At 34.5% G+C, this 27,863-nt stretch overlaps 1 protein-coding gene across 9 annotated transcripts in view; it reads left to right on the forward strand.

Annotated features, from left to right (window-relative positions):
- Positions 1-101: 101 nt before the first annotated feature.
- Prpf40a (pre-mRNA processing factor 40 homolog A) overlaps positions 102-27,863 on the forward strand; it is a 46,923-nt gene continuing 19,161 nt past the window's right edge. Inside the window, exons 1-11 of one of the 9 annotated variants that reach the window (XM_055600152.1) lie at positions 102-129; positions 337-732; positions 1,708-1,839; positions 13,232-13,312; positions 14,222-14,252; positions 15,512-15,528; positions 21,149-21,259; positions 22,747-22,867; positions 23,109-23,162; positions 24,648-24,672; positions 25,495-25,857. In XM_055600152.1, coding sequence (XP_055456127.1) covers positions 523-732; positions 1,708-1,839; positions 13,232-13,312; positions 14,222-14,252; positions 15,512-15,528; positions 21,149-21,259; positions 22,747-22,867; positions 23,109-23,162; positions 24,648-24,672; positions 25,495-25,857 — 1,145 coding nt within the window. In that variant the 5' untranslated portion in view covers positions 102-129; positions 337-522. The other 8 variants (XM_055600143.1, XM_055600144.1, XM_055600147.1 and 5 more) reach the window with 8 other exon arrangements.

The following is a 27,863-nucleotide window of genomic DNA, read 5'->3' on the forward strand; positions in this document are numbered from 1 at the left end:
CCGCCCCCGCCCCACTCCGCCCCCGGGGCCTCGGCGCCCCCTCCTCCGCCAGCCGCGCGCGCGCGCGCACTAGGCCGCTAACGCCGGGTGCCGCTTTCCCCGCCCCCACCCCACCCTTGGCGGCCTCAGGTTTGTGGGGCGAACGTGACTAGGGCGGGGAGGGGGTGGCGAAGGTGTCAGGACGCCACTGCCCCACCCCCGGCGGGGTGAGGCGGCCCAAGCCCGGGAAGCTGGGGCCCGGCCGCGTCCCCTTTCCTGGGGGAAGTTGGTGGAGTTTTCCCGGCAGAGCGCTCAAGGCAGAAACTTCCTCCGTCCCCCTCCCCCCTCTCCATGCAGGCGGCGCCGAGCGAGGCTGAGGCTGGGGGCGAATCGCCGCAGAGCTGCGTGTCGGGCGCGCGCTCTGATTGGACAGGCGGGAAGCCTGTCAGTTTATTGGCCCCGCTGGTCCCGCCCCGTAGCTCAGGGCAGCCTTTACCCTTTGGCCCCGGCGGGCGTCAGCCACTCAGATCGCTTCTTGTTGGTATGTGTAGCGGCAGTGGCCGCGGACGGAGCAGTCTGAGCCCGACGATGAGGCCGGGGACTGGAGCCGAGCGCGGAGGCCTCATGGTGAGTGAAATGGAGAGCCAACCTCCCTCGCGGGGTCCCGGGGACGGGGAGCGGAGATTGTCCGGCTCAAACCTGTGCTCCAGTTCTTGGGTTTCTGCTGACGGCTTCCTGAGGAGACGGCCCTCGGTAAGGGATCGGCGGGGTAGGGGAAAGCGGCACAATGAAAACCCGAGTCAGAGAAACAGGAAGCTTCCTCCCAAAGGAGAGGAGTACACCAGGAAGAGCTCCAGATGGTGGGCTGCGTCCCGGGGGACAGCGTGGAGGGCGGGAATGCACAAAGGAGGAGGATGTGGGACCTGGGACGTTCCAGTGGTCTCGGCCTAGGCAGAAGCCTCAGGACGGCGCCGGCCCCGGGGGCTCCGTGCGTCTAGCAGGGAGACTTAAGTCTGTGGGACTTACAGAGAGGCTGCCATATATTCTCCGGTAGTCGCGGTGGTTTGCAGGGTTGAGGAATTCTGTTGGGAGGATTGGCAACGGGTACTTAGTTTCAGGTCAGGAACAATGGACATATAAATGTAAAGAACGTATTAAATCTTAAGCTGCCTTTTTAGAACGGATGAGTTTGTTATTTACATTTAGTTTCTGGGACGGAATGACAGCCTATGGTGTTTTAACCATAGTGAAATATTTGTCTTAGGAACTAGTAATGCTTATTTCTTAGTGAAATACTCGTGGGTACCCACACTGCTTAATGTCCAAACCTCATCCAGATTAATGTGATTTAAGTAATATAAGTTGGTTAGATGTATAAAGGGGACAAAGTTGAGGTCACTGTAACATTTTTTAAGTTGAAATAGAATACATAGCCACCAAGTGCAGCCAGTCATTTAACAATTGGTTAACATTGTAGAGGAGTCTGTAATCCACTAACGGCTTTATCTTTTCCATATTTTATTCATTCTCAGGCACCTTATCATGACCACTGTAGTGAATTTTTTTTTTTTTGTTTTAAAATTAGTATTAGTATATGCTAATCCAGTTAATCACATTGCCTTAATATTGTGCCTTACAGGTTAATTGTTTTTGTTTGGTTTTTGAACTGACATTTGAAAGAAACATTTACTGTGTTTTGCTCATTTTTCATTCTTCACTGTTTTTCAGATGGGACATCCTGGTATGCATTACGCACCAATGGGAATGCACCCTATGGGTCAGAGAGCAAACATGCCTCCTGTACCTCATGGAATGATGCCACAGATGATGCCTCCTATGGGAGGGCCTCCAATGGGACAAGTAAGAATATGTTTTTGTTTTGTTTTGTTTTTTGTTTTTGTTTTTTACTTATGGCTTATTTTTTGGTCAGTGCTGTACTTGTAGCTGTGTAAAGGCTAGTTTATATCCACAAACTGTTTTCAAACAAGTCAAACGTTACATTGATTGTGGTTGTAATGAAATCTTAAATGTGGTAAGACTACAAAAAAAAATTTTAATGACTTTCTTAGCAAAATTAAGTTTAAAAAAAAATCTTTAGGCCAGGCCGTGATGGCACAAGCCTTTAATCCCAGCACTTTGGGAGGCAGAGGCAGGCAGATCTCTGTGAGTTTCGAGGCCAGCCTTGTCCACATAATGAGTAACGGTATACATCTATGCTCTTTAACTTAGTACTTTTTCAGGCATTTTAATTATTAATAGTCTAGGAGTAAATATATGTCAAATGATAAGTTTTAGCGAACTGTGTAAATGCATAGCATCAGAAAAATAATAAATATTGGGAATTTTCTTTTAGAATGAATTTTGTTCTTGGAATCTTCCTCTTGTTTGGGGTGTGGAGGGATTTTTCGGCTCTATTACTAATTCTTCCCTGGACAGTGCCAAATAGGCAGCTCGTTTTCTCCTTAATTTTTTTTGAAACGACTATTGCTTCTACACTCCTGCTTGTGCGTTGCCCCTTGCATCTCTAGCACAAATCGTAAATGGACATTTTGTGGGAGTTTTTTGGATTAAAAGATTTTATACTGACTCAGTGACACTAGTAGACAGACCTTCTAGAGAAGTGTTCAAGAAAGGCAAGAGATTCAGTTCTTTGAACCGTTGTGTTCTATGCTAGGTTCTATACTGATTCACAGATCCTTGGGTGGGCTGGGTTATTCCAATTGAATGTCTTGATAAACCCTGAAAATATTCCGTTAGCAAGCTACTTTGGAAAGCTAGTTGTATATTTTCTTTTGCTAATGAGTACTGTTGAGTTCGATAATGGTTTAAGCAATGAAGACGAGATATTGGTGAAATTGCAGTGGAAACAAGAGCTTGTTGGGGTTCTCTTTTCTTTTACTATGAGAGCAGAATGGCTCAATGTCAAGTGATTTTCTTTTATATTTGGAATATAGCCCTTAATTTTGTATGAACATTTTTATTCAAAGGCACCAGACTGAAAAGATTCTGCCTGCAGGAGTTCCTTATATAAAAGATTCTTTGGCTCTGTTACTCTAGAATAACAATACTTTAAAGCTCCCTAGGATATGTAGAGACAACTCTGATTCTTCTTCTGTATTTTTCCATCTCAGCAGCACAAAGCCCTTCTTGTTTTCTTGGTAGAGCTGCTCTAACTAGATAATGAGCTTTAAAAAATATTTATTCTTTAAATGCTCTGGTTCTTATTTAAAATTAGTTTCTTTCCACAGAAAGATAAAATAAAACAATTTGCTACTGCCAGATGCTTCTCTCTTTTCTGGGGCCTTCTGTTTCCATTGGGCCAGTCAAGGTAAGTTTTGCAAGGGGTTGACCTGCTTACCCTTGCTGTAATGGTGCTGTTGCACTAGCAAACCTGAGGTGCCAGCTATTCATTTTCAGTATAGTGCAGATTTTTTTTTTTTTTTTAAGTAATTGGCATACACTGGTCACAGTTTGTTTTATGGCCCCTTCTCTTAAGATTTGCCAGTGACCACTTTCCTTATACGTTTACTTGCTACTTACATACTTCAGATATTCTGAATTTTGCTTCAAGGTTTTCCTAGTACTCTTTTTCTAGGCCAATATATTCCATGCACCATTAAGTACACCTACTATTTAAATGTTTAGAATTCTTTCTCCCTCTGTGAGGATAGGGAATGAATGCTTTAGGAGACCAACTCTGAAATTCTCAAGAGAATTGCCGTTTACTCAGAATTAGATCATTATCTAGTGCCCCTTCCTGCCTAACAAATATGGGTCCTAACAAGCTAGTTAACTTTTCTTAGCTTTAGGAAACTGGGAAAGTATGATAAGCTGAATCCCTAAGGACTCTAGGAATCTTTCTTAAAGCTCTGTGAACTTTCTCTTAATGATGAACTTATCGTTTTTCTACATCATTTCTTCTGTTTGCATATGCTCAGAATCATTAATAAACAGTATTATAATGAGAAGAAGCAGGGTGCTTGTATCAGCGAATGTATAGTTTTGCCATCCTTCTCTTTAAAAGTTTATTAAAAACTTTTTTAGGTTTTAGGACTAAGAGCTATATAATCAAAAATAGTTGACCCTTTATACCTGCGAAGTTCTTTTTCCATTGTTTCAACAAACTATGGGCCTATAGTACATGAAAAATGAATTACATTTTTCCAGACCACAAATAGACCTTTTTGCCTTCTGATATTCCCTATTGAGCACATGAAACAGCTGTATAGCTACCTATATAGAGAGCATGAATATCGTGTTAGGTATTATAAGTAATCTAGAGATGACTTAAATTATATGAGATGCCCCTAGTTATATGAATATATTATACTTTTTTTATACAAGGGACTTTGACATATACCAAGGTCTTGGAACAGGTCAGTCTTCTGTCAGATATTTGCTGTGGTGACCACATTTAAGTTACTTACATTGGTTAGACTAGCCAAAGACTAAAATAAGCAGTCTGTGTTTGCTGAATGATTGAGGTCTTCGAATTGTTACTACATATGACAAGACATTTTAAAGCTTGTTTATAAAACAGTATGCAGACTAGACAATGATCTAGGTTAAAACAGGGCTTGCAAAATAGAAATCCACTTAGTTACTTCTGTGTTAAGGGGTTTCTCCCCTTTATTTTTTTAATTTATAAGAGAAGCTAGATTACCGGTTTCTCCAGTTCAGGCTGATTTATCTTGGCAAACTACCTAGAAATAGCAAATGTAACAATCATAATGTCTTTCAAATTTACCTCAGTTACCTAGATTAAGTTACCGCCTGATACACCTAACTTTTGGGGAAAGTCATACCTGTCAGTTACAGAATTATAAGATTAAACTGCTAGAAGGGACCTTAACTTTAAATGGTATGTTATGTAAGTAGTTATTTTTGGAGGCGTTGTGTTTTTATTTTTTAAGTATTGAAATTTTTTTTTTCTTTTTAGTTTTTTGAAGTGGTCTTATTTTTTTTTCTTAACTATTTGCTGAAATTTTGTTCAGCATAGTAACAATATTCAAAACTTTCCAGTAGAAATTTCTGTTTAAAATATGATCATATGTAAGGCCGTCTTCCTACATGTCCATTCAGAATAAAACATGCTTTGTCTTTAATGTGTTTTTCTTTTTCATTCTATTCGGTTGTGATTTTTAATCACTAAGAACATTGAATTCTGTTACTTTATCAGCAGATTTTTGCCTTTGCCCAACAGAGTCCTACTAGCTGGCTCTGCTCTTCCTTGAGTGATTTTTTTTTTTCCTCTTCTTTATAAAAAATGAAATTAAGTCTTGGGCTCTTTTCCAGAGTTAAAAGCTGTGGTTCAGTTCATACTTTATCAAACTTTTTTGGGTTATTATGGAAATAAAATTCTTTCTAATTCATCTGGTTTTGGGGGAGTGAATTTTTGATAATAGTGATTACTTACATCTTACAAATGAATGTGATTTTCTTATTTTAACACTGAGTAAGATGGACTCATAGAACTGAAACAGCCCAGGTTGTCACATTCCCATGCCTTGCATACTCAACTGTTTTGACCTGGTTTTCTTGCTTCAATGCTGCTTCTATCTCCTGTCAAAAAATAAAAAGTAAAATATTTATTTGCATAAGAATCTCTGTTCTGTATATGTGGCCTAGTAGTATCTAAATTCCACAGCTTAAGTTTGAAAGATCTGTAATACAAAGCAACATTCAATGATGCATGTTTTTATAATCCCTAATATGAGCTCATACTAATCTTTTCATGGTGTCTTAAGTGGTTATATTAGCTCTTGATTTTAAGCTTATACTGCTGTTTTTGCCCTCTTCCTTTTGAGATCAGTGTCACCGTGACATCTTTGCTTGACTAAATTATTTTCTCAGAAATAATTTGAACAATGTTTACCCTCTCTCAATTATTTAATATCTATTTGATTTGCTTGGAATTTTTACTATTTTATTGACACTTAATGACATTTTCCTTTTTTTATTTCTTCCTCATTAATGTTTTCTGATTTGCGATTTTCATAACAAGTAATACATTGTAAGCTCTTAGAGAACAAGTACTAAGTTCTTTTTAAGATTTGTTGGTGCTGAGCACAGGTCCTGTTGCATCGTGGGTGCTCAGTAATACTTGTTGAATGAATGAAACAAATAGATACTATTTCCTACAATGTAAGCTTGAAAGTAACTGATACATGTGTATCTAGAGGTTACTTGAGACTACATTGCCTCTGGTTTTAGTATCAGAGCATTGCTTTTGTATTTAGCAAAAAATAAAATGAAATAATTTAGAGATTACATATAGTTTTTTGTTTTTTGGTAAAGAAATGTAAATACTTCCACTTAATGTATTTCTAGATGAGTCATGTCATTGAGGATGAAATCTTGCCATATATATGTCTTTATAACATAAATGGTGATTTATAGGCAGGACAGTGGTGGCACAGGCCTTTAATCCCAGGCAGAGGCAGGTGATCAAGGCCAAAATGCTCTACAGAGTGAGCTCCAGAACAACCAGGGCTACACAGAAAAAACCTGTCTCCAAAAAAAAGAAAGAAAGAAAGAAAAACTGTGATTTGTAAGAGAGTGCTTTTGGAAATAATCAGTGCATTAGATTTTAAATTTATCTTACTGATGAGATAACTTTGTTGTTTTATGTTGAATATTAGCCAGTCATTAAAAGGCACACAATATTTTTTAGGTTATCTACTTGAAATTTCCAAGTCTAGGTAATTTCTGTGCATTTACTTTTCTCAGCAGATACTTTTCTTTAAAAAGAGCATTAACCTAGGGCAGATGCCTTCACTTCTATACTATGGTTAGATTTTGACAGGTTTTCCTAGTAAAACGACAGCTGCGCTGTTTCAGCTTTTGGATGGTAACTCTTTTGAACTTGAGCTCATTCAGAACTTGAGGCACAGTAGTGTGTAGCTTAGTGTTTGCAATGATGTAAGGGGACTGTCTCGGCTTCACAGACTGCATTTGATCGCTCCCTCTTTGAGCCGCACATAATACTAAGTTATTGGGACGTCTTACCGCTGCTGGGTGTTTGTCTGTCTGCCCCACCATATTTTCGTAGTAGATCTCAATCATAAGAAATACTACCAACATTTCTAATACTACAAGATCCCCTGACTCCATTGTGTGTGTGAGTGTGTGTTTGTGTTTACCTAGAGAAATCTAGAGAAATGGGCCTGTTTTGAAGGTTTATAAGTAAGAATGGGTAAATCATGTCCTCGTGTTGGTGTTTGTTGTCCATAGTTTTTCATTTGGTTAGCTTATACTTTTCTTTTTTTGTCAGTAGACATCTATGTCTCTTATGAATGTTCTTAGTGTAAATGTACAATGTGTATCCTGCTCTTCACAGCCTCCCATCATGTGTGGAGTAGCTGGTAGTACTGGGAGTGTCAATATTCCTGGGTACTTAGAAATGTTATAGACCTGAGTCTTTTGATTCTTTTTTTCTCTATTCAACTTACCATCCATTATGCTTTGGACTTGATGCTGTTAGGCAAGTACATTAAAGGACTGTGATGCCAACAGTTGAGAACTGTCCTGGTTTGAAATACAGTTTGCTGTATCTAAGGCCCTACTTTCTCAACTAAACAAAATTTCTGTATGTTTATGTTAAACATTAATTTTTTTTCAAATGAAAATTTTTATTACAGTATAAATAGAATTATATTCATTATATCCTCATCTTCAGAACTTTAAGTTCCTTTTGTCAACATGGGTTTGGAATAGCATATTTTATACTATAAGTCTAGGAAGGTCATTGCTCCTGTGAATGAGACCTTATTCATTTCTATGTGTACATAATAATGTTTCAGTCAGTTTAGTGGCTGCATGTATGGAAGTAGTCTCATAAGATTACAGTGAAGCTGAAAATTATGACCTGCTATTTATTTTTTTTTTTTCTTACACCTTCTATATTTAAATATACAAATACTTTGTGTTACAGTTTCCTACAGTATTCAGTACGGCATGGCCCAGTGGCATAGCTGTCCTGTGGTCATAGCACAAAATGCTGCTTGTGTTTATGGTAATGTACTGCTATACCAATCATGTTAAAGACTATCTCACACAAGTCATTTATAGTACTTACTACGTGAGTTAGTAATGGTACCAATACACTCGTTTGCTGATTTGTGTACGTATAGACTGTATTTCAGCTTCATTTGTCCTTTTTATTGGTTTAGAATGTACTTACAAAAACAAACTCATTGTAATACAATAGTTCTATGTTACATGAGCAGTAACCTCATACATCTTGTGCTCATTAGGCCTCTTGATAAATGACAAGGTTACATCCAGTGATTGACTGACTTATATCATTTAAGTTCCTGTATGTATACATTGCATAATAACAAAATTATGTTATATTTATCAGTGTATCTGCTGTTAAGTGAAGTGTGCCTTATTGTTATAGATTGCCCTTTTAGTACTAAAAAATATAAAAATTTAGATAGATGTAATATTGAATCTAGCTTAAAGAACATGAAAGGGGAATTACAGTGGTCTTATTACCTAAAGACAGCTTTAGATGACATTTTTAGAATAAAATTGAAAGTCTTTAATTCTATAAAACTTAAGCGCCACTGTTTTCTGTGTTTCTCTAGTTGAATTTAGAACTTCTGGTACTTATTTTCATTCTACTACATTTCTAACTTTATGTTGCATGATCTGTTATAAAAGATTTTAATTCTGTCTTCAAGTTTGTATAAGTGTTGAGAAATTTATATACCTCATTGAATTTAATCCTCTTATTTGAAAACTGAGTTGGCTTTATTTGTCCAGGTTGTATTTGGTAACTGGATGGTCCAGAGAGTTAAGTGAGTTTGAATTCTATACTAACCTTGTAGAGCTGCATTAAATGTGATGCTTAATCTGGGATTGACTTCTTATTACATGTATTGATTTCTGTTGAAAGTAATAAGTTTATGCTATTCGTTGGATGCCTTTAATGAAAAAACAAAAGCTAAGAAAAAGAATGGCTGAGGGAAAGGGTTACATAAAAGGTTCTTTTATTGTAAAAGGTTAAGAATAACTATAATAAAGTATTTGTAATTGTCCTTTCAGGTTTTGAGGTGCTACACATAGATCCAATCATAGATAAGTCAAAAATATTTTGAGAAAAATTTGTGTCTATACTGAATGTGTTAGGCCTTTTCACAGTATAATTAGGTAGCATATAATAATTATTATGTAATGTAAGAAAGTTAAATGTTATTTAAAATATACCAGGGATATGCATAGATCATACATAAATATGTTACCATTTTGTATGAGATAAACACTTGGAGATTTTGTTATCCATTGAGTGGTACTAGAACTGTGAATACTGTGTGACAATTCCAGTAGCTGCCTTATCTAGCAGCTTTAGTTGAGCACTATTTCAGTTGCCTTATATTCATTATTGCATTTGATTGCCTACAGTAAATCCTGACAGGTAATATTATTATTGTTGATGAGAAGTTGAGATCCAGAGAGGTCAATGTCATAGCTTAAGATCCCAAAACTCTTCAGTAGTCAAGCTAAGATAGTAATTCTGCTAGTCTATTAGTAGCTGTGCTAGGCTGCTTCTCCATATAAAATTATAAAATTAAGATGGGTGGTAGTGGTGTACTTCTGGTGTGGAGGCAGAGGCAGGCGAATCTCTGAGTTTGAGGTCAGCCTGGTCTACAGAGTTGAGTTTCAGGATAGCCAAGGCTATACAGAGAAATCCTCAGGGGAGGAAAAACATTTTTTTTTAAAAATTACGTAATCAATTAAAGTAACAGAGCTAAAAAGATTTTAATATTTATAAAGATATCAATATAGATATTAAAAATAAAACAAAGCAAAAAACAGGCAAATGGATGGAACTAGAAAAGATAATTCTAAGTGTGGTAACTCAGACCCAGAAAGACCCACATGGTATGTACTCACTTGTAAGTGGGTATTAGGCCTATAGTACAGGATAACCATACTACAATCCACAGACACTAAGAAGCTAAAAAGCTATAAAGATTTCCTCTTATTAGATATTTATGTTCTGTAATTCCCTGTAGATTCCTAAAACCCGACCATAAATGCATATTTACTGTTCTTCCCAAAATGCCTTGCTGTGTTGCCTTGTAATGCTAGAGTTTATCTGTCCTTGGAGATTTTGTTCTCTGGTACCTCTTTTGTATCACCACTATGCTTAAGATTGGGGGTAATTTTTAAGTAAAATCAGGGTTATTTCAACTTGTGCACTTATGTATTGCACTACCTCAAAGGTAGATTTAATAATACTGTTTGGTGGGGACAGCTGTGGCATGTATACTAAGAAAAACACTTAAATTAAAAAACTGTGGATTTGTTTTTAAAGTTTTTATGTAATATTTTCAGACCTACACTAACCATAAGTTACTGAATCTGGGATGTGAAACTAGATGTGATAAGAGGTGGAAGGGACTACTTTAGAGTTTCTAAATTCTATAGGTTGTATGTACTTAAACTAATTTTGAAAACTAGAAGTTGTCTTACTTCATGTTTTCTACACGTTAACAAATTGTAAAAATGTTTACCTTTTATAGAGCTATTTAACAGAAAATATGTTGACTCTACATTAGTCTGTTTTATTTTTGTAATTTACTTTTGCTATTTTGAGATGGGGATGTTGGATTCCCTATGACTAGAGTTACAGATGATTGTGAGCCTCCATGTAGGTACTAGAAATAAAACCAGAGTTCTTCAAGTGGTCAGTGCTGTAAACTGCTTAACCGATCTCTCCAGCCAGCCCTTTGTTAACTTCTGTAGCATTGATGCTACTTTTATTACTATTTTTAAAACTTATAAAGTGATAAATAAAACAGAACTTTCTGGGATGCTAAGAACAGGTTGTGTGGCGGGTACTTGTTTCACTTGTTGATTGTTATCCTCAAAATTGTGCTTTTTCTAAATATCTCTTCTTCCCTCCACTACTCCACACTGAATGCATTACTAGATAAGTGCTCTACTGTTGATCTTACATCTGCAGTCCTATTTTTATTTTTAGGCAAGATCTTGTTGGGGAAATTGTCCATGCTGATCTTGAACTTTTGGTTTTTCTTCCTTGGCCAGTACTGTAGTAACAGAGATTTATTATGAGTGTCACCTACCATACCTAGTTTGAATACATCTTGATAACTGTTTTTAACACCTCCCTCTCCACTATAGGGCTGGATGGATGATTGTGCAGTTAAGAACACTGGCTGTTACTCCTCAGTGTTTACTTTTCCCCAAGCACTGTCTCTGGTCTTAATAACTAAAAGTTGTAGTTATTATGGTACTTAGCTAGCTCCATTGGTTTGGGAAGAGAAGATAAACCACTACTGAGGATTTAGAGGATTTAAAACACAAGCCACTCCTTTTTAATTTTACAGCCTGCGTTCAGTTTCATTACCACTGATGTTACAACAGCAAAAGGAATATTACAATTTCATTAGTCTCAAATTAGGGGTGCTGCCAAGTAACTAGTGTAGCTGCATCCAACTCCTTGCAAAGATAATCTGGTTTTAGAGATAGCAAATATAAAGTGTACATCTATCTTTTGTGTTTAGAATGATAGAAATAGGAATCATTGTAAGGTTTCCTAAGTAGAAAATAGGAGCTCAGGGAAATAGGCCCTTTTGGCATGTTCAAACTTCTGAACACTCTAAATGTGCCAGATTTTTATAGTAGTTTTGTATGAAATACAGAATTTTGCATATTGTTTTTCTTTAGTTTTATTTTCATACTATCAGTTTCACTTTTAGAATATTTAGTTACATGAAATTTTAAAAGCTCACAATTGACTTTGTCAGGTAAAGCAAATGTAGCTAAGCTCTGCCTGTCAGGACTTAAAGAAAATGCTTTTTATTTTCTGTCACATCTCATTTTCTAACCGTAAGTCAGTGAATATTTGAAGTGTTTTAAAATTTGAGAAATATGAAGAACAATGAAAGACAATTCTGTTAAAGTCTTTATATTTTTATTTATATGATTTTGAATATTGTCTCTTTGATCTGGACTAAAGCTTGACACCTGTTATGGGAATTTTGTAGCTTTGATTTTTTTTGTTTGTTTTTTTTAATGGATTTTTGCCTTTGTGGTATAGTCAAAATTGTTCGACTGAGGTGGTATTAGTTTTCTCAGTCTGTTGTAGCTAATAGAGATTTTACTTTTTATTCTAGTTTTTAAAGCCCCTCGTCCCTCTTAGGCGAAATTACTATTTTTCTTCTAGGTTTTTAAATTTCTACTTCTGAAATTATCTTAGGATTCTAGTTTGAAATGTAGTGCCAGTTTTTTATTTCTTTTTTTGTAACCTCTATGTTATTTTTTTAATCTCTTAGTTAAATTTTGGAGCTGTCGTGCTTGTTTTCAAATCCTGTGCTTTTTATAAAGTATTTTGGCCGTATGTTCTAAGTAGTCTGTCATTCTTAATTTCTGTCCAATAGTTTAAATCGTTTTTAGCTATTTTTAAACCTGTTAACCCCATGCTATTCTACAGGTGTTCCGGTTCATTTTACTTGGAGTTTTCATAAGTAATAAAACTGACCAAAAATACAATTTCCTATTGATATATTTTTCTGTTCCAGTTTATGTGTCCTAGTACCTATGATTATTGTAATTTTTGTCACCCTACAAGTTTCCTTAGATTCTTTTGATGGTCTTAATAAGTGAAAATTCATATCAGAACTGTATTTTATGTAACACATGAACATTTGATCATATCCTTTAGAAAGTAAATCATGATTTTTATTCATCCTTATTACTTATTCAGTTTTAATTGTGACTGTTAGCAGACGAAAATAAATTCTCAAACAAGTATTCCAGGTATTTGTGTAGTTTTCTGTACTTATGATTAAGTGGCTTTTATTTATATACATTTTAGTCAGTGTTTAGATTTTAAGCAACTTTGATCTAAGATTTTTGAAAAGGACCAGACTACTGTAAATTTGTTCAGTACAGATAAAAGGTAAAAATACTAAGTTTTATTTTTTCTTACATTCTCTTGTTCCAAAGAAAGAAGAAACAGTGTTCAGTTAAAAATAACAGGAAATGAATAGTCTCAAGTTGGAGTTAGAATAATAAAACATACATGTGAGTTACGGTGTAAGTATTGGAACAGGGTCATGATAGAATAATTCATTCATTCAACAAGCACTTACTAAGCATATTATCCATATAATGTGGTAACATAATTCCAGTGGTTTCTATTCTTAAGTTGTATGATACTTACAGCTCTATAAAGTGTTTTGATCTTATGTGGTAACTGTTTTAACTTTTCTTTTAGATGCCTGGGATGATGTCTTCAGTAATGTCAGGGATGATGATGTCTCATATGTCTCAGGCGTCCATGCAGCCTGCCTTACCGGTTGGTAATCTTATGAGAATTATTTTCTGGGTTTTGGTTTACTTCCATGTATGAATAATAATGTGCATGTACTTTATAGGCCACTGCAAAGCTAAAGTGTAACATAGAAATTGTAATGGAGCATTGTATTACGACATATATACATGTTCCGTGGTTAAAGTACTTCTCTATTAGACAAGGCATTTAAACAATCTGTGAAGGAGAACCATTTTAGTAGTCTTGTAATATTTTCAAAGGTGACATTTTATTTATTAAGTGTAATAAAAATTGATATTCAACTTAAAATGAGATGACTTGATTTTTTTTGAAACTTCAGTAAAATTTTGAAAATTTTATTGAAACTTCATCTGTTGCAAATTAACTTAGAATGTTCTTGAATGAGGCTGTCATACTTAGGTAGTAATTTGGTGATATATAAATAGCAATGGTATTAGTTTAAGCATGTTTATTTCCTGAGAGCCTGCTTGTTTTAATGAACACATATGACATACTTATTTAGAGTAGTAAGTTTTTAGTGTTTTAGTCAAACTATAGTATTTATTAACATTTGCATATTCTACATTTCAAAAATATCCTGTGTATGAGGCCCTATTTCTAATACAGTAATATTAGTAAGTTTTGTTGTTTAATTAATAAAACTGGTTTTTCAGAGCTTTGTAGATTTCAGAATTGAGAGGGAATGGTTGTAGTTGCGTATACAGTTGATGACCATGTAATGTTTTAAAGTGATTAAGGTACCCCCAACTATGTTGGTGTGTTGAAATGTATAGCAAGCCTGGGAGTTGAAACCACTAGAAATTTTATAGTCATTGAGTTAGTTGCTTACAGATTACACATGAAATTGATTTGTATTGTTTCTATAAAATGTAGTGTAAATGATTTGAATGTTATTAATTTCTTTTCTTTCAGCCTGGAGTAAATAGTATGGATGTAGCAGCAGGTATGTCTTCAGGGTATGGTGGACTTTGTAAAGTTACCGCCATAGTGCAATAAGGAGTGAAATTGGTATCTGGGGCTGAAGAGATGGCTCATCTGAGAGCACCTGCTGTTTTATCAGAGGACTTGGCATCCATTCCCCACTCTCACTTGGTTAACAACCGCTTGTAATTCCAGTTCCAGAGGCTCTGTTGTCTTCTTCTCTCCTTGGGTACCAAGCATGCATGTGGTATGCATACATATATGCTGGCAAACCACTCATGCACATAAAATTAAATAGTTTTTAGTCTGATCTATATGATCAGTTCTTGATATTTTCTCAATGTCTGATATCCTTAAGTAAAACTTATTGTGCAAATAGTTTTTGGTACTCATAATTTTCTGTGTTCTGTAATTATTAAGTAATTAGAATTTATCCTGGAACATTTGATCTAAATTTCAGTGCTTAACTATCCTGTCAATATAGTTAGGGCTTAGAAAATATTTACACAGTGAATGAACTGTACTGATTTCAAATTTCTACTTTGGGAACATGGAAATGAATAGTAGCACCATTTCATGAATTATTTGCTCTTCTTGGACTTTTGTTTTATAATCTTTGCTTTCTCTTTTACTTATTTTCAGTTAACTAGTTTCTAAACTTAAGAATTATGTGTATGAGCTTTGTCACTAACACCTGAAAATCCCTTACATCAAAAAGGGATGATTTTATATGTATGTACACATACATACACATAGGGTAGCATAGGACAACACTAACAAAACTTTCTGCTATAGTAGAGATGTTTTGTAGCCTATACTTACTATCAAATTATAGTTGCTACATGTAACTGAGTATTTGAAATGTGGCTAGTACTTAATTGTAATTTAAATTTTAAGCAGGAGTGTGTGGTTTCTCATGTGTTATACGGTAGCACATGCATAGATCAAAGTAACTTTGGCAAGGGTTTGAGAATAAATACACAATTGAACTTCAGTAGCTTATATAACAGAAAGGAATTTAGGTGAGAGTGACACCTAGAATAGCCAGAAAGCAAGATGAATGTTTCTTTTTTGGCAGCTGACAGTTAAGTTTGGAGATCAAAGCTCAAGTTCTGAAAATGCTTTATGTTATGGATGTTTTATTTGTGGAATGGGAAGCGAACAACAGGTAATATGAAACAGCTCATAAGCTTTAATAAAAAAGAGAGAGAGAGAGAAAGGAAGAAATACTGGAAATGTTAAGGAGCACTTCACTTACCCCTGTAATATTTTGTCTTTTAGGTGCAGCATCTGGTGCAGTGAGTATTGTTTAAGCTTTTATTTACTTCCTTATGTTTCATCAACATGCTGTATTGATCATTGTTTTTTTAAATATTATTTGCTAAGCTTGGTTTTCCATGCCAAATGTTGAAACTTCTCTTACTTTAAAAAATAATTTTGATGGGAATTAGGAGAGATTGTTTCTATTTTATGTGGCTGTTTCAAAATACCAAGGCCAATTACTTTAAAGAAAACAGGTTTTTGGCATTTCAATCGCCAATAGCTGTGGAATCTCTGTCAAGATGCAGATTTTTTTAAGGACCACTCTGGGGAAGACCATCACCCTTGAGGTTTAACCCTCACCTGCTATAGACATTGTCAAAACCAAAGAAATATATTTGGTAAATATAAAAGCACTAAATTTTGCATGTCATTTTATATTCTAGTACTTTACTGAAAATATCATGTCTGAGGGTTTTCTGGGGAGTCCTTGGCATCTTTTAAATATAGAGTCATTTGCAAATAGGGATAATTTGATGTTTCCTTTTTATACCTCTTTATCTTACTCTACAGCTAAGAATCCAAGCGATTTATTGAATAAAAGAGGAAAGAATTGGCACCCTTGTATCCCTTCAGACTTTAGAAAAGATAAACTTGACATTTTCTCCCTTTATATAATACTGGCTCTTAGGTTAGGAGGCAAGCAAGCAAGCAACCAGTTGACAGAGAGTGAATGTAGGAAAAAACTATAGAGAGTAAGAGGAAGTCCAAAGGATGGATAGACACCCAGGAAGTAGAAAGGGAGGACAATCAGATTGAAGGTTTTTTAAGACAGAACAGAGAAAAAGGCCCTTTTTCCAAATGGAACATCGCGGAGCAGAAAGGTCAGCTGGTTGCTTTCTCTGCCTCTCTAAGCTAGTAGGCTTTCACCCCTTCATCTGGTTCCTGGGACATTCTTGGTAAAATCGAGAAAGCTTGGGATTGTTTTAAAAAAGTAACAGGAGTATGTAATAAGAACATTATTGACTGTTGATGGCTGTGCAAATGAAGACAGCTGTGTGAAAATCACTTTGAGGATTGCTTAAAAATAGGGGCTAGCATTTAAGAGAAATGTCTGCTCTTCTGGAGGACCCAGCTTTGATTCTTAGCACTCACAAGGTGGCTCTCAGCCATCTGTAACTCCAATTCTTGCAGATCCCGTGTCCATTTTTGGCTTCTGAGCACAAGGCACACAGACTTTAATACAGGCAAAACACTCAAATACATAAAATATTAAAATAGACCTCCAAATAAGCCAGCTGTTTTACTCAAATGTTCATATACCCAGAGAACTCTATGCCTTATCATAGAGGTAACTGTACCCCATGTTTATTGCTGCTCTACTCACTGTAGTTATGCATCAAGAGATGATTGGATAGTGAGAATTTGGTACATATATAAAATGAAATACAAATATAAAATGAATATAAAATTCAGCAGTAACGAAAATTGAAATCATAAAATGCTAAGAAAAATGAGTGGATTTAGAATGTATAATATTAAAAAAGGTTACAAAATCTCAGAATAAAACCATGTGTTCTTAACCTCATACAAACCAGGTCAATAATTTTCATATATATGTGCATATGAAAACAAATGTATGTTTGGGTACAATATTTCATAAATAAGAACAAGAAAGCAATTAAGGAATAAGGAAGGACTGAATGCAAATAAAGGGTACAAGTAATGAAAAAGACATACATAAAGCTAATTGCTTTTCTAGTTCTGACTTTATCTTGGATTAGTGGTGGGTACGTTCATTAAAAAATTGGTATTAAAAGCAAAAAATGCAGTATGTATCTCCACAACTTCAAAATGGCTATTCTATCTGTAGAGAGCTTTATTGAAATGGATAGACTTTGGGTCTAGTTAATTTTGACATACAAGCTCTTCATCATAAAGCTTTTTAAAAGGAATAAATTTCATTATCCAATGACAAATTTCAATACTTCAACTAACCTAAATATTTGGCTTATGTCTTGAATCTGTGCATTTGCCTTTATGTTGAAGGCTAATTGGTGTGTTGTTTTATGTTTTGTTTATATAATTTTGGAATTGTAACATTACTGGTTTTATAAGATTTATTCCTTTGTGGGATAGTTTAAGGAGCATTGATATTAGTTCATTAAAGGCCATAAAAGCCCGTCCCTCTGGTCATGGGCTTTTTCCTTATTGTTATATTTGGCTTAGTTGCAGTCTTTGGTTTCATTTTGCTAAGTCTTACACATTTCCAGATTTTCAAGGTAATTTGAATTTCCACAATATTGCCTAATGTTACACTATATTTCGGTGTTATAACATTTCCATTTTATTTCTAATTCTACCCGTTTTCATGTTGTCACTCTTCAAAGATTCAGCTATTTAATTTATTGATACCTTGTTTTGTAGCATTATTCTCTGAATTCTTAACCCTTTATCATTCTTTTTACATGGATTTGAGGTTTGTTTTAGTTTTATTGGTTTACCAACTGAGGTGTGTCATGAGGTCACAAGGTTGTTTTTCTTTCATGCATGCATCTAGAGTATAGGTATTGGTTATACTTTAGTTTATTCTAGGTTTCTTGTTATTCAGATGGATTTGCTTTTGTAATATTCCTTTCTTACTGCTTTTTGAGTTGTTTTGTTTTGTTTTGTTTTGTTTTGTCTATACCTGTGGCATTTTAATTAGTATGACTTGAAGAAATAATTTTCTGATAATTTCTGAGTTCTAAATAATTATTGACCTTGTATCAATTTAGGCCTTTTTTTTTTTTTTTGGCCTAAATTATAAGTTCACTGAATGATTTTCTATGCCTTTATCTGTAACTTGGTTCCACAGATTGCTAGTTTTGGTGTGTTAGGTCCTGAATGTTGTAACAATTACCTTGATTTTTGTTGTTGCTGCTTACTGATCTCTGATTTAATTTTTGAACCTTGTCTATAATCCCTGATAGTCTTCTTTCAGCCTGCTGTTGCTTTCCGTTGACTTTTGATTTATAGGTCTGTCCGAGATATCTGTTTCTCTAAATTCTCTTTAAGGTCATTGATTAATCTTTCTTTGAGGGTAAGCTCCAGTAGCCTAGAACTCACTATGGATATGAGGCTGGCCTTGAACTGGTGTTAATGTTTTCCTCTCCCACATACTAGGATTACAGGTGTAAAGTACTATAAGGTACATTGAACATCTTAAAAATTAGGATTGAATTCTTTGTTTAGCCTTCTAATTATTGGGTTCAGATATTGAAATGTCATAATTGGGGGGGTCATGTTGCATTATATTTTTGTTTTTATTATGCTGGGTCTCTATATTTTCTATGTCTTGGTATATAGTCTGTCCCCTTATTGCTTAAAAAGATTTTCATGCATTATATTTTGATCATATTCTTTTCCTCCCAGACCTACTTCCATGTCCACCCCAACTTAATGGGCTTTTTTTGTTTGTTTTCTAAGACAGGGTTTCTTTGTGTAGGCTTGGCTGTCCTGGAAGTAGCTGTGTAGAGTAGGCTGACCTCAAACTTTGATTCTGCCTTCTAAGTGATGGGATTAAACGCATGTGCTACCACCACCTGGCAAATCATATTCTTTCTTAGAGAAACAAGTAAAACTAATAAGAAAAAAAAAATCTTCTCTGAAGTATAGTTGTTATATCCAGGACATAACATTTAAGAAAAAATAAGTTGTTTTGCTTTTTCTAGTGGGTAGATTCTTGGTTAGGGGTAGTTCTTTTCTCATGCTAGGCTTTCGTCTGGCTTGTGCAGATCTCATGTATCCTCTCAGTCTCATAAACTAAAAGGTACGTTACCACAGAAAAATAAGACCAAAACCACAAAGACTCAGAGATAGTTCTTTCTTGCCCATTAATATTGAAATTCTCCAGTGCTGAAGGGAGGACAGGATTACTCGGGTGAGGTGTCTTATTTCCTCTGTTCCTATTGTATATAAAATTGCTCTGTGGGCCAAGGGCTAGACCTGGGAAGGCTTCATTTACTCTAAAAGCTTGCCATTTCAGATTCTGGTGCTATCCCCAAAAAGCATTGAGGCTGGTGGGCTGGTAGGATCCCACTAGTTACGGTGACAGCATTCTCAGTGATGATTCTCAGTTGCTTCTGAATGGAAGAAGCAATCAGAGCACACTGTTCCTTTACTTGAAAAGGTGAACAGAGTTAACTAGGCATTTGGCCCGTAAACTACACTTTGACAGAGAAGAAGCTGCACTAAAACTGATCACTCCACTGTACTTAGCATCAAAACACAGAAAACAAGAAACAGGTAGTTCATGGGCTCAGAGCTCTTGACTTCTATGGCAACATACAGGTGTTAAAGCTTACTCCTCACTTAGGTTGTGGGTTTAATCACCAATAATCACCAGTGTTATTGATGTTCCAGTGGATGCCGTAACTGAGCAACTGAAAAAAAAAAAGGTCTTATCCAGTGTAATTTTTAATATTTATGCATTATACAAATGAGTTAATATATACATAGGTGGGTCTAGCATATATCTTAGTTAAGTGATAATACATTTAGAGTCATTTTCTTGGTTTTGTTTTTGTTTTTTTTTCCTCCTCCAATGTTTTTTTTTTTTCACTAAAGTGTCTTGCATATGTTCCTTTTTGCCCAGAGTAACCCATGCTACCAGCCTGGACTTCACATATTTGTGTTTTTACATACAACTAGTCATACTTAAATTTATTTTTTATTTTCGCTGGTGGTTTTTGCAATAAAACATTTTTTTTTTCAGTTTTGCAAACTTTTAACATTGTCCAAGTATTTTTTTTTATTTAGACTAGATAAATACATGATTTACATACCTATATTAGATCATTAGGTTTGTATAGTTTATCCAGTGGAATAGATATTTATATTCCTAGAGTATTATTTTTTACAAAAGGTAAAATGTTTTGTTTTTACTTTATTCCTACCCTTAATTATCAGTAATTTGTACAATATAAGGTTCTGATTTTTAAAATATTTTTCATTATCCTTTTTTTAATTAATTTTTTATTTTTTATATTCATTACAGTTTATTCATTTTTTACCTCCCAGCTGTAGACCTCTCCCTCATTGCTTCCGAATCCCACCCTCCCTCTCTTATCTCCCATGCCCCTTTCCAAGTCCATAGATAGGGAGGTCCTGCTCCGCTTCCTTCTGACCCTAACCTGTCAGGTCTTCAGGACTGGCTGCATTGTCTTCCTCTTCCTCTCTGGCCTGGTAAGGCTGCTGCCCCATTGGGGAGGCGGTTAAAGAGCTAGCCACTGAGTTCATGTCAGAGACAGACCCTGTTCCCCTTACTTGGAAATCCACCTGGATATTGCTCTGCTGTGGGCTACATATGAGCAGGGGTCCTAGGTTATATCCATTTTACCTGGTTATTATCCAGGTAAAATGTTACTGTTCTTCTGAGAGTAGTCATGACAGTCCTAAAACCTTAATTGATCGATTCTACTTTTGAACTGTTTTTAAATGTTTTATTTTCCGTTTTTTTTCCTACTTCCATTGATATTATTTTAGATCATTTGAACTTTTAAATAAAATACAATCGTTTTATACTTAAATTTGGTATTCACATGCTTGCTACTTTCTCATTCATGGATATTCATTGTTGGATAGTTTACATAACAATTTTTTTTTCACTTTTTTTAGAAATCAATGTGGACAGAGCATAAATCGCCTGATGGAAGGACTTACTATTATAATACTGAAACAAAACAGTCTACCTGGGAAAAGCCAGATGATCTTAAAACACCTGCTGAGGTAAATGTTTGAAGAATAGGAATTAGGGCTGTTACGTAGCTTGGCTATGTTTCTCAGAATTTTGTATTAAGCTCAAAAAAGCAGTTTTTGTTTGTCTGAAACAAGTTAATAAAGACATTGAGTGGAGAGGGTTACTGTAGTTAAAATAATCAAGAATAGACTTTGGATAGACTTTGTTTAATATTGTCCTATGTTCAGAGGTATCTTAAAGAATAAATTGAAGGCCAGGCGTGGTGGCACATGTCTATAATCCTAGCACTCAGGGAAGCAGAGGCGGGCGGATCTCTGTGAGTTCAAGGCCAGCCTGGTCTACAAAGTGAGTCCAGGATAGTTAAAGCTACACAAAATCCCTGCTTATTTAAAAAAAAAAAAAAAAAAAAAGGAATAAATTGAAGGGGAAATCAAGTTCCCCAATATAGTATGACCTGTGTGATTTTTAGAAGATATGAACAGCTCCAGTTAACCATGGGTTTCTAAAAAATAAAATTAAGTAACCTATAAAATACTGTCTTAGAGTAGAATATTTTCTCTTTGTGGAAATGCCTGTGAAGTGGGACGTATTTTGTGGATGTATTTTGAATGGTAATACATCTCACCATCCAAAATACATAAATATGATAAAATTATAATTTAAGCAGTAAATTAAGCAATGTTTTACATTGTAGTTGCATATGTTTTAATACATTTTACATTAGAGTTACATATGTTTTAATAGTCTTGTTCAGAAAGAGGTGTTTTTTTGTTTGTTTGTTTGTTTTTGTTTTTTTAGTGAAGAATGTTTTACTTAGCCAGTAGTATTCTATTTTCACTTCTCTTAACTAAAGAACATAATAAGACAGTGAATATATTTTTCTATGCAGCCTGACCCAAGTAGTTTAATATGGATACAATGTTTCGGAAGGAAGGTTGATAGATAATATTTATTTCTCGTTCATATACACATGCTCACATACAGAGCTACTTCAATTTAAAGGCACTTAAAATTGATTTTTATACATTAGCTTTATATACTAGTTTTTACATACCTTCATTATTTTCTCACATATATAATCCATATAGGGTTGTAAGAAACAATTGACTATGAAACTAAAACATGAGGATAGATGAGTCAGATTTCACTTTTTCCCAAATTTCCTATTTGTATTAATATATGAACCTCCCATTCAGTAACTATGGATGACAGTTTTTACCTATGGTGAAGAAAGTAGGAATACACATACATTTGAATTTCAGTTAGGTACTTGGCTTTAACATATCCCTGTGCTTCCTAATAAGTATTATTATCTTTGATCAGTTACTTTCTCTTCAAGTAGCATTCTTTAATGGAGAAGAATCTAACTTCTGTACTGTTGTTAAAAGTTAAATGAGATTTAATCATGCCACAGTATTTAGAATTATACAGGTATACACTGTCTAGTGAAAAATAGTGTGGATGGTCAGTGATGTTGAGTATGTTACTATTTGCTGAAAGTTGTTTTCTTCTTTAGCAACTTTTGTCTAAATGCCCATGGAAGGAGTACAAATCTGATTCTGGGAAGCCTTATTACTATAATTCTCAAACAAAAGAGTCTCGCTGGGCCAAACCTAAGGAACTTGAAGATCTTGAAGGTGAGATGGGAAAACAATTCTACTGGGAAGTTGTTACATATGTGCCAGTCACCTGGAAACAGTCTGCCCTGAATAGGATTATTCAAACTAAGACCTTATTCCTTTTTATTATTATTATTAAATTGTGTGCACATTTTAAATGATGTAACAGTTTTATGGGCTCTTATTTTTTTGTTGCTCTAGATCTCAGTTCTATAGATTTTAAATAGACTTTTATTTGATTTGATTCCATTGAAACTAGGATACCAGAATACCATTGTTGCTGGAGGTCTTATTACAAAATCAAACCTGCATGGTGAGCTGCTTTGATAATTCATTTTCTGTTACACTTAACATTTAGAGTATGTGACTAATTTTCACTAACCATGAATGAATAAATCTGCAGTGAAAGACATTAATTCAAAAAAAATCTCTTTTATTTAAGAGTTATATTATAAATGAGCTTATAGATTTTACAGTTTTGTACTTTAGTATTTTAAATAAACATGAATGTTGAACAAGTTCACATACAAACTTTCACAGGGATTGCCCAGAATGTTGGTGCATACATGGGACATGGGACTAAGCTTCATAGTGATAGTAGCTGGTAGTTGATCCTGAATCAGTTCTGTCCATACATTATAATATTATACCTAATGCTGATACTCTTTTTAATATCATGAAAAATAGTATTAATTTTTTTTATCTGAAAGTTAAGTTAAATATATTTTATTTATAGAAGGAAAGCTTTCAACATTGTCAGCTACTCAATACCTTTGAAAATTTAGGAAAGATTATTATCTAACAATACTCAGATTAAAATAGTAGGCTTTGTGCTCTGAATAAGAATTAAGTTACTTTACTCTCCTTAAAATATAATCTCTTATTAACTGTCTAGATTAGCTAAGTAAATGGTTATAGGGAAGTGGCAGGGTTAATAAAAACATGGAACATCTGACAGTAAACAATGTAAAGAACAATGCTGCCATATTAGGTGCATTTACTTAGCTTTTTTATGTGTTAGATCATAGTATTTATGATAACCTTTTATGTGGGCTTTTTTTCATCTAAATATAGATTTTCAGAAATATTTTCTTTTAAGGAGTAATAAGTTTTAAAATATGTTCATAGTATTACACTTACATCATTATTTACATGGGGCACCTCATTCCCTAGTGAGAAGAAATTAAAGATACATGTCATACCACCAAATTATAAATTTACCTAAGCCTAGAATGCAAACAAATTTTGAGTGCTCGTCTTTAAAGCTCTGTCTAAATTGTCTGAGCATGAACTTATAATAATGTTATCAGTAGAGTCCCAAATTGTTACAGAGTATCAAGCTCATTTCTGATATGACTACAAATTGTTGGTTTGCGTAGCTGCTTATCTCCTTGTTTTAGTGTTAGTATGAAAAGTGGACCGGAATTTAAAATTGATACCAATTTAAATTTAGGGGATTTTTTTTGTTTTGGTTTTTTTGTTTTTTTATGTAGTCTCATTCCTGGAGACAATAGCATTGTATCCCTAAATTACTAATATTTTCATAGAGTGATTACAAAGCTAGTAGCCTTTGGAAACACCAGATTTGGAAAAGATTGCTCAACAATCACTGTTGTAAAATTTTTGGTTGTATTGAGGCTTTGAAACTAAGGCAAACACTTGCCCTTTAAAGGAAGCTTTAAATTGCTTTTCAGGTGGTAAATTAAATTCTATGAGGTTATGATATTTTCATTTCATAGTTTGTGTTCAGTGTTTATATTTAAAAACTAGTTGGTAACTTTTCTGTTTTCTTTAATAGCCATGATCAAAGCTGAAGAAAGCAGGTAAGCAATTTTGAAAATCACTATGGTTTACAAATTTGTCAATTTTTATAGGATTCTTGTTTATTTATTTTTTATTAACAGGATTAGGCTAAAGGTTTGATGTCTTTGTAAGGTTTTATGGTGGGGATTAAAAAGGAAGTATATTTACTTAAATGTATGCTTTGTTAGACAAGTAAGTACTTCAACATGGAATGCATTTTTCGTGAATTAAGTTTCTTATTTGGGAATGAGTAGAGTAACTGTATCTCCTCCATTACTCTAAATTTCTTTTGTGGTCTTGATGAATGGAACCAAGGCTTTGCACTTGTTAGCAATCAACTACTGAGCTATATATCTCCAGCCTACAAAGTGTCCCTTGTAGATTTTAGAGTTCTTATGAGAATTTTTGATACATGTCAAATGTTATGCAAACCAACAAATTGAGGTTTTATTGAAGTAATTGGCAGTTAGAAGATACAAGCATTTATATCGATGCCTATTACATGTTACTGTTTTCTACAGGTTTCCTGAAGACAAATAATGGTAGAAACTGGAAGTAGTAACATACATGAAGGCCAAGCTTCATGAATCTGAGCCCAGCCTCGGCTAGGCTAGATATTATAGCTAGATATTCTTCAAAACAAACATAAAATTAGTATAGTCTTATTATGTGATCTTATGGGGTGGCTTTTTAGTTTACTGTCAGTGGATTTGTTTAGCCCTTTGATTATTTCTTTAGTGTTACGATTTTGTAATAGGCTTTATTTAGCTTTACTGTTACATTATTGAAATAACCAGTTCTCTCCCCATCCCCCTGCCCCCCTCCTCTCTTTTAATGTATAGCAAGCAAGAAGAATGTTCTACAACATCAACAGCCCCAGTTCCTACCACAGAAATTCCTACCACTATGAGCACCATAGCTGCTGCAGAAGCAGCAGCTGCTGTTGTTGCAGCTGCTGCAGCAGCTGCTGCAGCTGCTAATGCCAATACTTCCACCACACCTACTAATACTGTGGGCAGTGTTCCAGTTGCTCCTGAACCTGAAGTTGCTTCCATTGTTGCTACTGCTGCAGATAATGAAACTACAGTAACTGTATCAACTGAGGAGCAAGCACAGCTTGCTAATACCACAGCTATTCAAGAACTAAGTGGTGATATGTCTAGTAATACTGGAGAGGAACCATCTAAACAAGAAACTGTAACTGAGTAAGTTTAGTAACTCAGACTTCTAAATGCCTGACTTAAAATATAAGAACTGGTTAGTTAATTTAGTCAATGATCATTAAGTGTTTAAGTAAAGACCTCAGGTTTTCCTATAGTTGATCAGTTATGAAAAGGTGAATTTCAGAGGTATACCACCAAACCATTGAAAATAATTTCTCAGAGGTGTAATCTTACCTTGATTAGCACTCAGTATAGGGTAAGGCACAAATTTAAAGTAATACATGTTATGTACATCTATCATTGTACTTTATGAACTCAAAATCAAGGATAAAGTGGGGGAAAAGCAGTTTCCGAGCTTTCAGTATTTTAAATAAAGGCTTGGTATCATCTCCTGGTCTGTTTATTTTTTTTGAGGGATGTGTTTGTTTTTCCTTTGTGTATGTGCTTAGTACAGCTCTTCCAAAAAGTAGTGTAGATTGTTGTTGAACATACAGCTGAATTTTCGAAGCTCTGCCAAATAGAGTAGAATTAAACTTTTTTTTTTTCTTATTAGTGGTGTTTGGTTTTCAGCTTTTTATAAGTAAATTGGAAAATATGAACGGCTTTGTTGAAAAATGCCTCAGATAAGAGAAGGCACTTTATAGAGGAATCTTCTACCATATAATCTAAGATACACAAGGTATAAACAGATAACTAATCTGACCAAGCACTGTTATCCAGTTAATGTTTAGTCAATTGCCTTTATCTCTCTACTGATTACTGTAAATGTTCCTTCTCTTCTTTCATGTTAATTTCACAAATCGCTGTATAACTTAATACTAAGATATTTTTTAAAAATGAGAAGGTATAGAGACAAGAGTAAAGGTTACATTTTCCTTACACTTTTGACTTTAGCTGTACAGCTATTTTCTTGTACACATACTTATACACACATATTTAAGCATTTGGCATGGTGTGTACTTGCATACATTTACATACATGTGTATGTTTCAGACATTTATTTGCATCCATAAAGGTCGTTCATGTCATGTGATGACCATGTCATGTGATGACATCTCATGTAAACTTTTGGGATATCATCCTTCTACCTTTTATACTCAAACATTTTGAATACTGAAATACTGATATGTTCAAAATACTTCATGTCACTTGGTATGATAATTACATGTAATTTGTACATATTCTTAAATAATATATTTCTGTTTTAGTAAATAGTGCATGTATTAAATACATAGTTAAATTACTTCACAAATAATGAGAAATATATGTTTATCACAGATAGGTTTATATGATTATTTTTATACTATTGCATTAATTTATATGAATGCAGAATATCAAGAGTAATTTTTTTCATAATTTTAATGAGATTTCATTCTTGGCATCATACCAGTATAGTTCACGAGTCATGATTTTTTAATAATTTGAATCAATTTCTATGTAAGGACAATTAAAGTGTGATATATTTACATATATTACATTCTTATGCAGGATCTGTTACAGTATTATTTCCATCATTTTTATGTTGAACTAAATTTTTTTAAATTTAGTGTTGGACACCAAACAAGTAGTTGGTAGTTCTATATTATGTTAATTCCTTTTAAAATCAGTATTCAGCAGTCTTTTTCACAATATTATAAATAATATTTATTTTGGCTCTTTTGTGTTGTAGAGTGATTGGGCGCTTATGCCAGTACATTATCATTCAAAAACATGTGGACAGATTATGTTCATGCAATGTTTACAAAATTAACTGAGGTGGATTTTGCTAAGAGATCACTTAGATTGTTCTCCATATTGCTTTTAGTTTTTATGTACATGTACAAAAATGTCAGGGATTAAATGTGAAACATCTGAATGAATATAATCCATTTATTAACGTGTAGACTAGTGACACAAGTCTACCTAGTACAGTTCCATGTTAGACTTTGGCATTTATGTAGGGTTTGCTAATTGACATTTCAGAAATTTTTAGCTTTATGTTCTTGTCTTCAGTTATATTTTTAAGGTTCATCTAAGAAACTTCTAAAATTATGAAGTCATAGGTCAAC

Source organism: Psammomys obesus, unplaced genomic scaffold, assembly GCF_907164565.1.
Source record: "Psammomys obesus unplaced genomic scaffold, mPsaObe1.curated_primary_1811, whole genome shotgun sequence".
Classification (NCBI taxonomy): Eukaryota; Metazoa; Chordata; class Mammalia; order Rodentia; family Muridae; genus Psammomys; species Psammomys obesus.